General features: G+C 46.9%; 1 protein-coding gene across 2 annotated transcripts in view; it reads right to left on the reverse strand.

Moving 5' to 3' along the window:
• LOC144112566 (uncharacterized) overlaps window positions 1–15,185 on the reverse strand; it is a 46,702-nt gene that overhangs the window by 16,811 nt on the left and 14,706 nt on the right. For both annotated transcript variants that reach the window (XM_077645378.1, XM_077645375.1), the window contains exons 5-7: window positions 4,523–4,588; window positions 3,095–3,141; window positions 1,092–1,242 (exon numbers count right to left, since the gene is read on the reverse strand). In XM_077645378.1, coding sequence (XP_077501504.1) covers window positions 1,092–1,242; window positions 3,095–3,141; window positions 4,523–4,588 — 264 coding nt within the window. The remainder of the gene's footprint in view (window positions 1–1,091; window positions 1,243–3,094; window positions 3,142–4,522; window positions 4,589–15,185) is intronic.

Raw genomic sequence — 15,185 nt, forward strand, 5'->3', positions numbered from 1 at the left:
GGTGCCCATTGTTGTCGGAATATAATAGCAGAACGAATGTATACATGTATAGTTGCGGTCCTGTAGCAAGTTTTCCTACCTGCTTTAGGATATATTTTGGTGAAGGGGGAAAAGAGATGAGAGGGCACAACCAATTTTAATGGCCGCCATCTTGGATTCGAGAAACCGAAACGTCATACTCCCATAGTTCCAACTCTATCCACCATATTGCACCATGATGTCATCATTAGCATGCGGCAGGTGGTTGTTTCTATAATTCTATAATGCCATTGTAGATGCCACTGCAGGTCTCAATGAGAGATGCGCTGTTTTCTAGTTGCAGCCATGGATGGTGCTTTGATCTCAGGGTGGTAGGAGAGTTCATGAAATCTCGAAACGTGGTGAGTAGCTTCTGCCATAGATGGCACTATGATCAAGGTGGTAGCAGACCACACGGAACCTCAAAACGTGATGAGTAAAAGCTAACGCTCTTAAAAAAAATTGGCAATGGTTTAACTTGGCTAAACCAGGAATTCAGCGAAAAGCAGCAGGCTTGCTAAGCGTCTGAGGCTCATCCATGGCAGCTCCGCTACTCGCTCGTGACAGCCGTTCTGTATACACCCACGCGACCACGTGGCTATGACGTGGTATCACATGGTATTACGACTCCCTCCATCGGATGTTATCACGTGGCTTCACACCACCCATCGGATGTCATTCAGGTCAAAGGTCAACCCAAAGATCACCCATTGCCAAAGGTTAACTCAAAGTCAAAGGTCAACCAAGGTCAGAGGTCAACGGTTTGACACCATAACTGGACCACATATGGTCATACACGGCTAACCTTTTTGGGCTGAAGGTCATTCAATGTCGTCCTCCGGCCTACGCAACTACTGCTTGACCTAGCATAGACACGATTTTCGATTTAAGAAGACGTTAGTGTTGTCTTAGAATGCAGCACGGTCGACTCTAGCGTCTTTCTGCTACCACCGAAATAAAAGCCTAATAAAAAGAAATGCGAGCAGCGGAGCTCCTAGGATCCCCACGGCGTTTTTTCCATGGCCCCTGTACATTTTCCAGCAGTATGTCAATGAGAGGCAGATTATACTCACGTTGCTCGCAACGCAGCCACTCTTCTGAGGCTCCTTCCTGCTCCAGATCTGGCCTGCAGCTCTTGATACCCTTCTCCCACTTGACTAGAATTACAGAATCGGGACTCGAAGGCGGACTCTCGTTGTGGGTCTTGAAAACGACGTCGCATGACTGCGTTAGACGCGCATACAAAAAGTGGCAGCAATCAGTTTGGTGAAGGTCCCATTCTCCGAACCACGAAGATTGATAGGTGAGAGCTGCGCGCTTACAAAGTGGCAAAAGTTTTTTGGGGGGGGCGACAGACCATCCTAGTCGGAAAAAAAATTGGTGGAACTGTGTGAAAAGTACAACAGAATGGTATGTAGTTTCGTCATAATGGGAATCTGTTGTTTTGTAGTCTTTCCTGCAGTAATGAAGCTTTTCTGCTGCTCTTTCCTATTGTCTGTAGCTCTGTAGTACTTTTTCGAATTACACCACGAACTTCTTGTGATCGAAAAAATATTTTGCTTTTGCTAGTGTTTGCGCGAAAGCATTACAAATCTGTTGCGACGGCAGAAACTTTTCTGTTGTGTTTTTCAACAGGTATTAAGGCTGAAAAGTGTGCGACGATAAGATGAGTTGCGCCTTTCACAAGCCACAATGCCGTCTAATCTTGAAGCGTGATTCCAAAGGAGTAATCCTGGTGTTCTGGCTATAGCGGTGCGAACGGTTTGCCTTCTGTGTCGCCAATACTTTGCAGGTTGCATAACGTGTGTTATCCTAGCTGTCTAAATAACGTAGAGAGAGGAGTATACAAAAACCCACTCTAAGTGACAGCGGCATTGTAGTCATGCACATAGAATCTTGGGTAACTGCCACACGCGCCAAAATTTCGTGGTCTATGCAAATGTTTTCTTTAAGTGCCGTATTTACTCGCATCACAGACGCTCTTGCAAAATGAGCGCCCCTCCTTCCTTGGCTATAAAAAATTGCTTTTTTTTATTTCATGTAATAGAGCACCCCTTCTTTTTGTGCACGGCCTGCTGATGGCAGGCCACTTCCAGGGGGCACTTCTACCTGAATGCCAAAAAAACTACGCCGCACTACAAAAGGCGTATCTTTCGATTGTTGAGGCTGTCATACCTCACTTTATCGGACAATCAGCCAGTACAAATGCCCCGCGAGGGATAAGTGAACTCTTAGAAACAACGCCTGGTGACGCAGGGTTGCCCTTGGCCATCTGCCTTACTGCGTAGTATAGCAACTTGTTGCCATTGGGCTTCGTGTTTAGTACTGCGAGTTGTGCTAAAGTGAACTCTAGTTCCACTGTCCTGGAGCTTCTTTATCGGCATCCACATGAGTTAATAGGCTCAGTTTTAATATATAAGTAGCCGACTACGCTCCTGACTAAAGAAGCCAGGCTGTTTATTCTGAAGCTGTCGTGCCAGATGAAGTGCATATTCCACCAACTCCGCTCAGCTTTTATCGCTTCCAATTTTGTTTCTGACTATAGTGCTCGACGTAATATATGCAAATGCCTAAAATTTTCAGATATTTTTCCAGAAAAAAATTATGCGAGTAAATATGACATACAAGCAACTACGAAGTAGCCCCCTGCCCAAACACAAAGTCATAAAGCTTACAATAGAGACCGAGTTGAAACTATACGGATGAAGTGATGTGTTTATGTTTCACAGCAGAGGTTTTTATCGAAAGCACTCTTCTTCGTTTTTTCTTCCCGCACTTTAAACAGAAATGAGATAACCATTCATGGAGCCAGTTGCAGCGATGCCCAAGGCATCACTATCAAATTCGCCATGTCCTATGCCCTAAGATTTCGGTATTTCGGTACACCTCCACGAAGGGTAGCTGGTTGAAGGTGAATTCGTATTATTAAACTAACGTATCGTGCCTCATAGCTTATTGTTTTTGTCAACTGAAACTTTATTTATTTTACCAATTACCCATTATCTCTTACGGCCAGGTAGGCGCATGACACGTACCGCGAGGGCAAGGCGATAGGAGTGCAGAATGCAATCCTTACCGAACTGTCATCCAGTACCACAATCTCTGGCTCGTCACTGGATGGACCTGGAACAAAGTGTGAATGCACATGAATCAGGAGAGGTGAAAAGAGGAGACTCGTCCTAAAAATTCTGAATACTTTCAGGTACAGTGTCAACTGTTCAATAACCAAGCGGGTGGGGCCTTGCTCAAATGTCCCATCCAGAAAAGTTGGACACTCTGTACTAGCTCTTTCCTGAGTCAGTGGACACCTCAGCAGCTCTTTGTGGCACAAGGAGGTGGTGTTCACCTACCACGTTAGGCGTTACACAGCTGCCGTCGTTCCGCTTAAATTGCTTTTACTAAATCGCTTGTATAAAGTCATTATAGCTTTCACTGTAAAAAATTTTGATCTGCACTTAAATCTGTACATGCAGAAATGTGAAAGCTTTGAGAGTTCCATTGCATCCCCTGTTACTTAGTAATGTAATTAATTATTAATGGTTATTGTTTCTCGATTCGTTGAGATTTTTCTGTCAGTCAATCAATAACACAAAAGTTGTTTTTATCAACTTTCATGAATTACTTTATTGATCATTCAAGTAATCAAATAATTAATTTATTACCTAGTAACCAGTCAATTACATTACAACTTTTGGTCTTTGCTCAGTTGCAGGAATTACTAGTAATTCAGTAATTTCGTGCATTACATGGAGTAATTAGCAAAAATAATTTGGCCATTATTTATTCAATATTTCGATCCAGTAATTTGGTCATTTACACTTTTAATCAAATTTACATTAATCATTACAAATCATAATTACACGCTTACCAGACGATTGACAGTTCATGAGGACACGCTCTGTCCACCGGCCGTGGTGACGCATCCTGTCCACGCTACTCATGAGACAAGAAATGCTTTCGGATTAAAAAAATGGCTGGGGTTCAACGAGGCTTGAATGTAGTTATACGGGTGACAGCTGTATTAAATATTGTCTCCAGTGTCTCAAAGCAAAGCTCAAGGTACGCAATGGTCATAGTCATATGACGCATGGTCATACTACCATAGTTAGGGCCATATCACCACATAGTTAAGTCTCTTCCATATCGAAATCGGACGCTGTACCCCCTAGGAGCACAACTCTCGCTCTAAAACTCGGCTACCATGGGTGCGGCCTGTCAGCAGCGTTGAGCTGCGGGGGCTCAGGAAGCTCCGCCAGAGATGAAACACGAGCAGACACACGGGCGAACGCGGCTATGCGCGCATGCAAGAAACACCGCACACGCGCGCTCAAACGCTATTTACAGACAAACTAAAACAACAAGGATACGAGGACTGCACATGTTCACAAAGCTGCCCACATAACGTTACACTCTACGGATGCCGTTGTACCCCCTAAATGGCTTATATCAAAGCTATTTCAGCTTTCGCCGTAAAAAGGGTTTCATAACGCAAGAGCATGCTTACCTAATTTGGCCGCTGGAGCGTAACCTGGACACCGTTTTCTGAGGAAGGGTCTATTGGTAGTCGCTTCTGAAAGCAAACGTGCCAGAACAGCCAAAATATTTAGGAATGAAAGGGAGGAAATGCATCGGGTGCTTCTTTCATCAACAGTGACGAGCTATGTATTGGCCTGCTACTTAACGCGATGTTACACTTGTCTGGGCCTGCAAGCTGGTCTATCTGAAGCGCAGACGCATATTCAAAATGAAGGGGCCCAGTGTAGCCGTAAGAGAGGCACTAAGATTTACAAAACGCAGCCTTTTTTTTTACTGAAGTGTTGCGCAGTGATCGCATGCGTTAGTCACCACAGAGCGTGTAATCAAAGCAGTTTCGTGTAACAGTTAACTGGTAAGAATTTAAAACAAGAATCATGACTCGCTTGCGCAAAGCAAATTAGGCAGTCAAGATCCCAGTGCTGCCTCTGCGATTCACTCAAAGGGATATCAGGCACTTCCAAAAGATCGACCGTCCTAAGGAATCTAGTTCACCCTGCTAAACCCAATTGGGAAGCGAAAAGAAGACTCAAGACGCATCGCCCACACCTGCCCTGGGGATGAAGAAGCCTTACTGAAAGCCGTGAAAGACAAATACATCGGGAAAAACGGCACAACCATTCCGCCCTAAACATTACCTTATACCGTACGGACTAACCGAGAGCTGGACGCCCCCAAACTGAATCCGAAGTCTACGCGGCAAAATGCGCATGTACCAAGAACACCGCAGCCGGTGCTCACAAAACCATCAATGCCGTGATTCGAAACCTAAGTACCGAGCAAATCCAACAGCTCACTGATTTAACTACCGAGTCCTTATGACTGTAAAACACAATGCCCTAGGAGTGAAAGCATGCTTATACCATTGCCACACCCAAACCAGGGAAACAACCGACGATCGAGGCACTACGCCCCATACCTCTAACATCATGACTGGGGAAACTACGAATGAATAAACCAGACAAGACTAAAGAGCTACATCGAGCGCAACAACCTCTTCCATCCATCTATGATTGGCTTCAGAGTGGGCTTGCCCACACAAGCCGCTCTCCTTCTCCTCAAGGAAGAAGTCTTAACTCACATCCCAAGAGGAGGAGAGCACTTAATCATGGCACTCGACCTCAAAGAGCCTTCGATAACTTATCGCACCAAGCAATATTAGAAGAGCTCTCCACCATCAACTGCGGCAAACGGTCTTACGAATATGCCTGAATGTTCTCATCGAACCACATGGCCCCCGTAAGAATAGGGGAGACGACCGGATTCACAAGCCATGCCGAACAGAGCCACGCCTCAAGGTTCGATTATCTCAACCCTCCTATTAAACATCGCGATGACGATGGTCGCCAGGGAATTACAGTTTATACAAAACATTGGACTCGCTATGTATGCCGACGACATCACTAAGTCGACAAGAACAATTCCTCCAACAAGCCGCCGCCTGCGTAGAGCATATCGCCAGGCAACGTGGCTCAGTGCTCTCCGCAGAAATCCGAAGGCATCCGCATGAAAGGATACAACTACTCCACAAAAGAACCAAAAAATTCTAGTTCAAGGGGCACAAATCAGAAGACTCAGTCATCAGAATCCTGAGAATCTGTCTTCAGACCGATCGCAGAGCGCCACACGCCTTCAAACTTCTGAACACATCAACCACCCAACTATCGAGGATGATACCCCGTGTAGCAAGAACACGGAAGGGAGTGCGGAAAAAGGACACTATGCGACCCGTACAAGTGCTGATCATAAGCAGAGTTTCTTACAACCTCCCCAGCTTTCTGCTCCTCAAAGGTGAACGCAACGGAATTGACGCCGTCATCCATTCAGCAGTCAGGAATGCGCTCAGCCTGCCACCATACACTGCCAACGATAAGCTCAATGCATTGGGCTTCCACAACACCTTTGAACAAATTCAAGAGGCTGTTCTCCTATCCCAAAGAGAATGTCTGGTCACAACAGAAACGGGCAGACAAATCATACAAAGAGTCGGATACAGTCCACTACAACCCTCATTCCCCTGACAAATAGAGCTCACATGCACGTAGCTCCAATACCCAAGAACGTATCCGCCTACTCCCATATAGGCCGAAGAACAGCCATAGTGCATTACATAAGACGAATCACACGGAGGAGCGGTAGGGCAGTCTACGTAGACGGAGCCCTATATCCCTCTCCACGTGGGAACGCAGCTGTAGCTATCTTAAAATGACCCAACTACCAAGAACTCGTCAGCCTTTCCATACAGAACTGCACCATACTGGAAGCTGAAGTGGCTGCGATATCGCTGGCTTTACAGTATGGGAATGCTACCGGCCTGCTACCACGCCGTGACAGACTCACAGGCGGTTTGTCGGCTGCTACTTGCAGGGAGAATAAAGAAGATTGCTCCTGCTAGTTACAAGCATCTCCGAGTCAAATGCATCCATCAAAAATAACTTGGACCCCCGCCGGGAATGAGGTGGCGGATGGCCCATCTCGAGGTTACACAAACCGAGCGGGCCTTAAACCGATCTCCCCAACCATTTGCTAACCCAACCCATGTCCACGATCTACATCACCCATTTCTCCACCAGCAACACCTCATGCGTCTATTCCTACCACTAACTTACAATCAACTGACAGCGCAGAAAGCTATGGACTGGAGGCAATTCGGGACCAAAACCTTCCCCAGTCTACACAAATACATTATATTCCCACAACGGTACCAATAAGTTGCTCCGCAAAGGTCTTGGTAAGCGATTAAACGTTATCACCTTTCAACAAGAAACATAGCAGACTTGGGTGCCAGATTTTTGTCTAAGTGGAGGAAAAAACACTATACTCATCCAAAAATAATTGTACGCCCACTTTCTTCCTATTATCTCAAGCCAGGACTTTCTGACAGGCTCCAATGAACAATCTACGCTTACAGAATTGGGCGTTTAAACATTGTACATCAGCGCACAAAAGAGGAGGAGGCCGAGAAGAGCTTTACTTTTACCCATGATCGTGCCTATATCTACGAGCCTATATCTACATCCTCCTTGATGTTCAAACGCCGCGTCATGGTTTCTTAAGAGAGCTCAGGCCACCCTTCGTTCGTGAAGTACAAAGACTTCCTATTGCAGCGTGCCTCGGCGATTGTGTCTTCCACGAAAAGAAAAACGAAAGGTTGTAAAAGCCAGGACACTGACGCAACTGCTTGACATGCCCGATGATCTGTTTGTGTCTAAAAATTCTGCAGAGATACTTAAGAATGCTTACGTGTGGGACTGCGAAAGCATTACTGTGCCTGGGTGCTATGTTTACACGCAATGTTAATACATGTAATAAAGTTCCTTATTACGAGTTTGTGTTTTCCTGCACACAGAGGCGTGCATCTGAGACAGGCCCAGGAACTCTGCACGGTGAGCGCTAGCACCACAATTGTGATACGAAAGTCTGGGAAGGCATACTATTGAAGGCTATTACATCATAGGTTCAAATCATCGTCGCAAGCTCGACTCCAAATTGACTAGCACATGCAAGAAGTCATATGACACCATACAAAACGCTGTATGACAAATGGTTGCGTAATAATTTGTGCACGAACCGCAGCAAAACTAGCGCCTGATGGTGGTCGGCCAGAGGCGAGTATATATATATAGGCGAACGACATGTATAGAATTCTCTGAAGTGGCGGTGCTCGGCTGGCTGTGTGCGTCTTACGGCCGCTTGATGACATCACCCTAATATTCTTTCCATCGCTGAGATTTTGCACACACATACGTCACATTATTTTATCGTAGTGGTACTAGTAACAATATTTTCGCATTGAAATGGCGCACGCAGTATTTAGTAAGCGAACCCTTGCTTTTCAGCGCCGCTATTCGCTGGCCACCCAATGTCTGCCCATCGTAACACATGGTGGTAGAGATGAAGCTGTGCATCATCCACTTCGGATTACCGTGAAAGGGCAGCTATACTCCATTTCACACATCCGGTGCAATGCTGCCAAATGTAGTGCTCTTGTTCGCACTTATCTCCTTCCTCTTTCACTCCCATCTGACTCTTTCTTTCTGGCGAGGTTCAGTTGCCTACCGAGAAGTTATAAAGTTACTGTGCCTTTGCTTTCCTGAAAACTAGTTTGTCATGAGCATTAATAAATTATATCTTATTGCTGACGACACGCTGTCGCTTTCTCGTCCCTTAGACCACTCGACCATAACACAAACGCGAAGTAACACGCCTCCCTTTATAATGTCATGGCGTCTTCTTCCGTATTTTTCACAGCATTGCACCTGATGTATGAAACGAAGTATAGACGAGGATATGATACTCTCGCACCATCACCGGTTCACACGTACTCTCAGGCCCAGGCATAAGCAGCCATCTTCCATCTCAGAACTATTGTATTAGAGTGGAAGTTATGGGTGCGAGACAACCACTCCACTCATACTGAGCAATTCTGGGCAAGAGCATTTTTGAGCAGGAAACTGTTCATGAACACAGTTTTTTCGTATAATGTAAGATTTTACTAAAACAATCAATATATCCGCAGATTAAACGACGGCAGTCTTGTATTATTTTTTAGTATTGAGATTTTTGCAGTTGTCAAAAGCGTTCCCCACTGGTTTTCTAAGGCAGTCTTATCTGTTCGATGCAGTCACTGGAAACACTTTGAAAGAAATGTTTTGCTACATAGCAGAATAATGAACTGTTAACTGCAATACTTCCAAAACAATGTCTTACAATTTTCCAAGTTTCAAAATGTTTGCCCGAGAAAGCTGGACTAGTGTGTGGCTGGCTCGTGAAACAGGAAGTTCGCTGCATTTTACGCTTTCTTGATTTTCAAGACGAATGAACCCCTGGTGCTGGGATGCTTGATGCTTCTCAAATCATTGCGAGATAACTACCATTCTTATCAATACCCTACCGTCAAAAAACTTCTCGTCTTGCGAGACTGCCATCCAAGTCCAGGGGCGCAGTTTCTACATAAAGAAAACGTGTCCATCTTTGCAGTCCATTGTTGAAGCCGTACAGGAAGGGGCAAACAGGAAGACTCACGAGACGTAGTGCGGCTGAATGTGATAGGCGCGGAGTCAAGGTGACCGCGCCACTGCGGACGCAGCTCGGCAAGGAAAACTGTTGCCGCTCTTCGATATCTCCGCTCAGAGAACACGATCGTCATTCTTACTGCGAACAAGAATCACGCGACCGTTCTCCTTGACAGCGAGGTCTACTTCCACAAAGTTACGGCTCTTCTGTACGAGAGGATCAAAAAAGACGCAACGTCTGAGTGATTGAGGCAAAAATAAACAATCTGCCTTAATGAACATTCTTGCCTCACATAAGCTCTAGAGGGCTCTACCTGAAGCTTGTATGCACGAATGGCTGGGCACCTAAATTTTCTCTCCCCCCCAAAGTGTACAAGCCCCGCCTGCCTCTGCGACCGCGAACATGTGCTCGTTGTCAACGGCACCCACACCCTAAGCACGAATAACCCTATATGTGTGTAAAACAGAAGAAAGAAGTCCGCTAGCTCATTTCTACAGGCACAGTATGCTGCCCGAGTTCTGGAGTAGATTTTGATCTCCAAATATAGGCAACGAAAGCTTTTGGCAACGGAGCTATATTTGCGCTGCAAAGCATAGTTAATTCGTTGAGTTAGCAATGGACAGCTGCTTTTAAACGCAGCACTGGAAATTCTGAGGTTAGCAGGTATTTAGAGGTCGAGATCTCGGTTAAAATTTTTGTAACTGCTAGAACTTTGCATCTGTAAAAGTGGGAATTTGTTTCCGTTGAAAATCGTAAATAGTTGATATATTTAGTAGTGAAAAATGGGCCAGATTCTACAACCTGCTCATTTTAAAATGGCCATTTCACGTTCGTCTGATCCTCTGTCATTGGTGACTCAGCTATACCCGTGGTTTTCAAGCATCTGTGGATGGCAACCTAGCCATTAGATAGTGGGAAACCGGACCCCACCATTAACTAGCATCGAATGCGATGTGCAGCTTCTCATGATGTGCACCTCAGCACTCTGTCAAGATGAGATGACCGGTACTGCCCACTAGCTACGATATGCACCCAACGGTAAGGACCGGTCGCATTCTACCCAATGGTCGGGTCGCTTTCCAACGGCGCTTGAAAGCCGTTTGTATACCTCCGTGACCAACCACAGATTACTTCAGGAACGCAAAATGGCTACATTAAATTGGACAGCTGAGAGACACGGCCACAGGGCTTGGGCAGAATATTATGCTCCTTGAAGGGAGGACAGCTTACTCCCTATTCACTTGTTTCGTGCTTAGAGTGCAGAGCTCTGTCGAGTTACCTGCAGCATGTTTTATCACGACTGAGTGGAAGAACGCCCGCCTGTGTATGAAACAAACGACGTTTGGCCATACTTCTCTTGCAAGAGACAGTCAGCTCAGATGAGGCATTGGTCTCGTTTGACGTCGCTGTTTGGCACCGTTCCGGCACCTCTAGGAGTGAGCGCAGCAAGGATAGGGCTCAAAGCAGATGACCGACTTGCCGAAAGGGAGTGCCTCAGTGTAGATGATAAACTTCTGCGCTAAAGAAGAATTTTTCAGGCAAGCCGCTGTAACCGCGATGTGAGCGGCAGTATCGGTGACGCTGCGAAGCAGACGATGGAGGTATGACCAAATATTCGGTACACATTCATAAGTTGGAGCAGTGCAAAGGAAAACTGGGTTCCTGATGATGGATGCCTGGCTTTTCTCCTATTAAGTGATGACCTCTTCCCATCGCTCGGAAGCAGCAGCTTTGGGTCAGAAGAAGATTTACAGGTGCGGCGCACGCTGCAGCTGACGGATGTCTAGCAGCGGTGGCCAGCTGATGGAGAAGTTTACCTCCAAAGCGCTCCCGCACAACTTCCAGATAAACACCACTGATGCCCAGCTATGAACTGGCAAGGGAGCGCGCGGCAGTCTTCAGGATGGCCGCATCGTGATCCTGTGGTCGACAGACTGATTTAGTACTCGCTGAACAAACTGTTTCTTTTGCTATCCTCTCCAGTGCATTGGATCACTCTTCGTGCAACATCTCTCTTTGTGCAGTAGCATCTGTTTAGTGCTTTGCAAGCGTTGCATTCATTTTTTCTATGAGTACTAAATAATTAGCCGGTATTATCTCTTGGCTGTACAAAGCTTTATTTTGTTTATGAACCTTTTGATTCCGGCCAATTCTCCAGGTTCCAACAGCCAAACGCTGCACAATAAAGGGACACCCCTTTGCCATTTGGTGGCTAGATTCTACTGAGCTTCTCGCGTTGAGTTAAGGGCATCTCCTGAGCGACCGCAACAGCTACTCTCTCACTGGCTAAGTGCGACTGGGGATGCTAACAACCACTGCCTATGCGACAAGATGATCTAGTAACCAGCCCCAAGTTTTTGACGAATCGACCCACGTTATACCATGAATGACTGTCTTGCCATCCTGGAGGGGGGAAATCCGACTGTGCGGCCTGCTCGTGGCCCCCTCTGCCACCGGATACGGGCCGGTGTAGTTTCGTCTACTAGGCTTTGTTCCGGTGCAACGCCAGCGGTGGGGATGGGCTTGCCGGGGCTCGTCCTCTGGGGATGCAAAAACCCCATGGGAGTGGCAGCGACTCCCAAGCGACTGAGTGGGCCAGTCGCGCACGTGAGGTTCGATGCCTGTGCGGAGGCAGGCCTGGTTTCATAATCAGGTTGGACTCACGAAATTGGGCTCGAAAAGTGCTCGAAAATCAAAGGCCTCTGCACGCGGGGGCGTGCGTGGCTACCGGCTGGCGCGTCGGTTTCTGGTCACGGAGAGGCCAGGTCCGCGCGGGTGTTTGCAGCAGAAGGGCTGCTTGGGAGCGATGTCCTCGGGGAAGCAGCCAGGGATGGCTGACCGTGGGGCCGTGAGGCTAGAGTGCGGGACGCCGAGGTACGGGGGACCTTAGTACGGCCGATGCGAAAACCGTCGATGTTGTGGAGTAGCGGTGGAGTAGGCCCGGGTTATCTCACCCTCGGCCAGGTTCTTGGCTTGTGGCCCGGTCAGCCCGGCCCTGAACACTCCCTCCTCAGTAGGTGTGGAGCAAGCTAGGGGAGGAAATAAGTGCAAGGCTGGTTGGTTGGAAGCACAGGTGGGTCCCCGGGGGTCTAATTCCATTGGCTGGATGCACCACACATACTTCCGGAGTCTGAAAAGCCGCGAAAAACACTTGACGGTTAGTAGCTGGGCAGCGATTCGCAAGTCCAAACCGGACTCCTAAAAGTCGTGGAGGAGCCCGAGGCAGCTGCCCCGGGTTAGGATTTCCTGTCTCCGAGTCGGAGCTATTGCGTCGTTGGGTGGTCGGGCATCCCGTGAGTGGAGCCGCACCATTGGTCAACATCGACGCCCTCCCTGTCCTGGCCAGACAGGAGTCGAGCAATGATAAAATGAGGGTCAATGTCTCGCTGTCCCCATTTTCATCACATTACCCATAACCCTTCCCTCAGTCCCATTCCCACATCCTACGTCCCACCCCCTCCGCTACGTCCTAGGGGAGATCAGGGGAGTCTCCCCGGACCCGCTCCCCCGGCTGTGGGTCGCTTTGTAGCAGTACCCCCTCATTTTTTTTTATTTTCCCACCTACGGGTGGCAAAAGCACAACATTGCCTTCGGGCCTTTTCATTTATATCACATTGGGTTAAGCCTGTTATACTTAGTGGCACAGGCAGGGGCCTATTGGTTTACATTCCTTTTCTGGTTGCCCCACCATACGTTTTGTCTTGCCATCCTGAAGAAATCCGCAGAAGACATTCTTGTATACTTATACAAACGAGGCAATTGCAGTGAACAGGACCATAATTGGCATTCCCTGTTTAAAACAAACCCACTTATTCTGGGTGATTTCTGAAATTGCGATCCAAATATTCGACAACACGCAAAGAAACCATGGCCTCATTCCGCAGACGAAAGCTAAGAAAAAATTACTGCTCAGACATGGGACCAAAGCTAGAGAAAAAAGCATCTTGGGTGATTTCTGCCGCAACGATCACATGAACTTGTGACTATGGATGTTTGACGCCTTAACTGCAAGCTGAAAAGAGAGCAAACTACCCAGGCCTCCAAACCAAGCCACATCACTGTTTCTTACGTCAAAGGCAGCAGTGAAATGCCGTGGCGCCTCTTTCAAGAGCAGGAAATGCAGGTTTGTCACACGTCCTTTTAAAACCTCGGGAGCTTCAAGCCTCGGCCAATATGCACCAATGCCGAATTTCATTCTCTGTGCTCTCATGGAGTATTCCAACAACTTGGATCATCCAGCCGATTTTGAGAATTCGAGGATCGCTAACTCAAAGGCCAACGCCACTGGTGCGATAGATTTAAGAGCCTTGGAGTCTGCAAACACGCCAGGCATCGTAAATAAATCTGCAGGCTGCCTTCCATCACTGTACACCACGAAGCTGCGAAAAGCCCTCTCGCACCCCATCCCGTCAAACCTGAAGATGCTAAGTCAGCCCCGAAAGGTGAGTTCTCTCTTCAAGTGACATTGGATGGAGTGCCACGCTCCTTTCTTTCTAAACTGAATATGAACGCATTTCTGTCTTTAAGGCGGAGAGACTGCCTGTTGTTAGCTCTCCTTCATATCCTTCTCTTCATAAGCACATCATTTTATACTATAATTGCTAAATGGCTCGTTGTTTGTACACCATGAAGTTACTTTGAATGGCACTGAGACAAAAGTAGAAAGAAAGGAAATCAGAGATAACGCGACAGTGCAGAGCAGACATTCAGAAGAAAAGCCGTGCGCATTGTCGCAATAATTAAGGATTGGTCCACAGCATTCTGAAGGTCACACCGTTCACCTGTGGAATGGAAACGACCAAAAACCCTATTTAGATTTGTCTCTGAGGTCTTAGCATGCCTGAAATGTAATAACACGTAGGAATTTAAATTAACTATACTTTACTAAACTGCTGCAATATACTGGAAATCGAAGCCATGACCTATGGGTTGCAAGTCAGATACGCTATCCCTATGCCAAAGAGGCACTTTCGTTCTTGGTCAACGAAAGACTTCCGAGTGACTTCTTGTGTTTCACATGTTCTAGTGTGCCTGCTTAAGTATGATAATGAGTATGTGTGATTAGAAAGAGGTGTTATTACGAAATAATGGCGCAAATAACCATTAACACTTTGGCGTCATACCCTTAAGGCATAGCTTAAGTGTCCCCCTAATTTTTTAGCACATTGCTTACAGGGTCCATTCGGCAGTGCCAGTTTCCTAATTACCAAAAATTATGCGACGACCGACTGCCACTGGGTCGGAAGCGCCAAGGCAGAATGATAGCTTCGCCTTACGGCACTTGGACACGACAAGTCGCAGTAGCGGAAATACTGATGTCCGAAACCACAAAATCTGAACCAGCGCTGGAGGTGCCAATTTTAGACGTGTTCGCTATGTATGCTTCCCATTCGAAACTTCCAGCATAGAGTCTTATTAACAACTTACACATATACCTGCTCAGATGTTTCCCCAAGGTGGAGTATATTTGTAATAAGGGTACATTACTCACTGGCATTCACCCACACGCAGCCATACGACTACAAAGGAAAGCTATACAGCTTTCTCAGGAACTTCGCGGTTGAAGAAAAATTCGTCCTGGTCCGGGGTACGAACCCGGGACCACAGATTAAGCGGAG

This window comes from Amblyomma americanum, chromosome 1 (assembly GCF_052857255.1).
Source record: "Amblyomma americanum isolate KBUSLIRL-KWMA chromosome 1, ASM5285725v1, whole genome shotgun sequence".
Classification (NCBI taxonomy): Eukaryota; Metazoa; Arthropoda; class Arachnida; order Ixodida; family Ixodidae; genus Amblyomma; species Amblyomma americanum.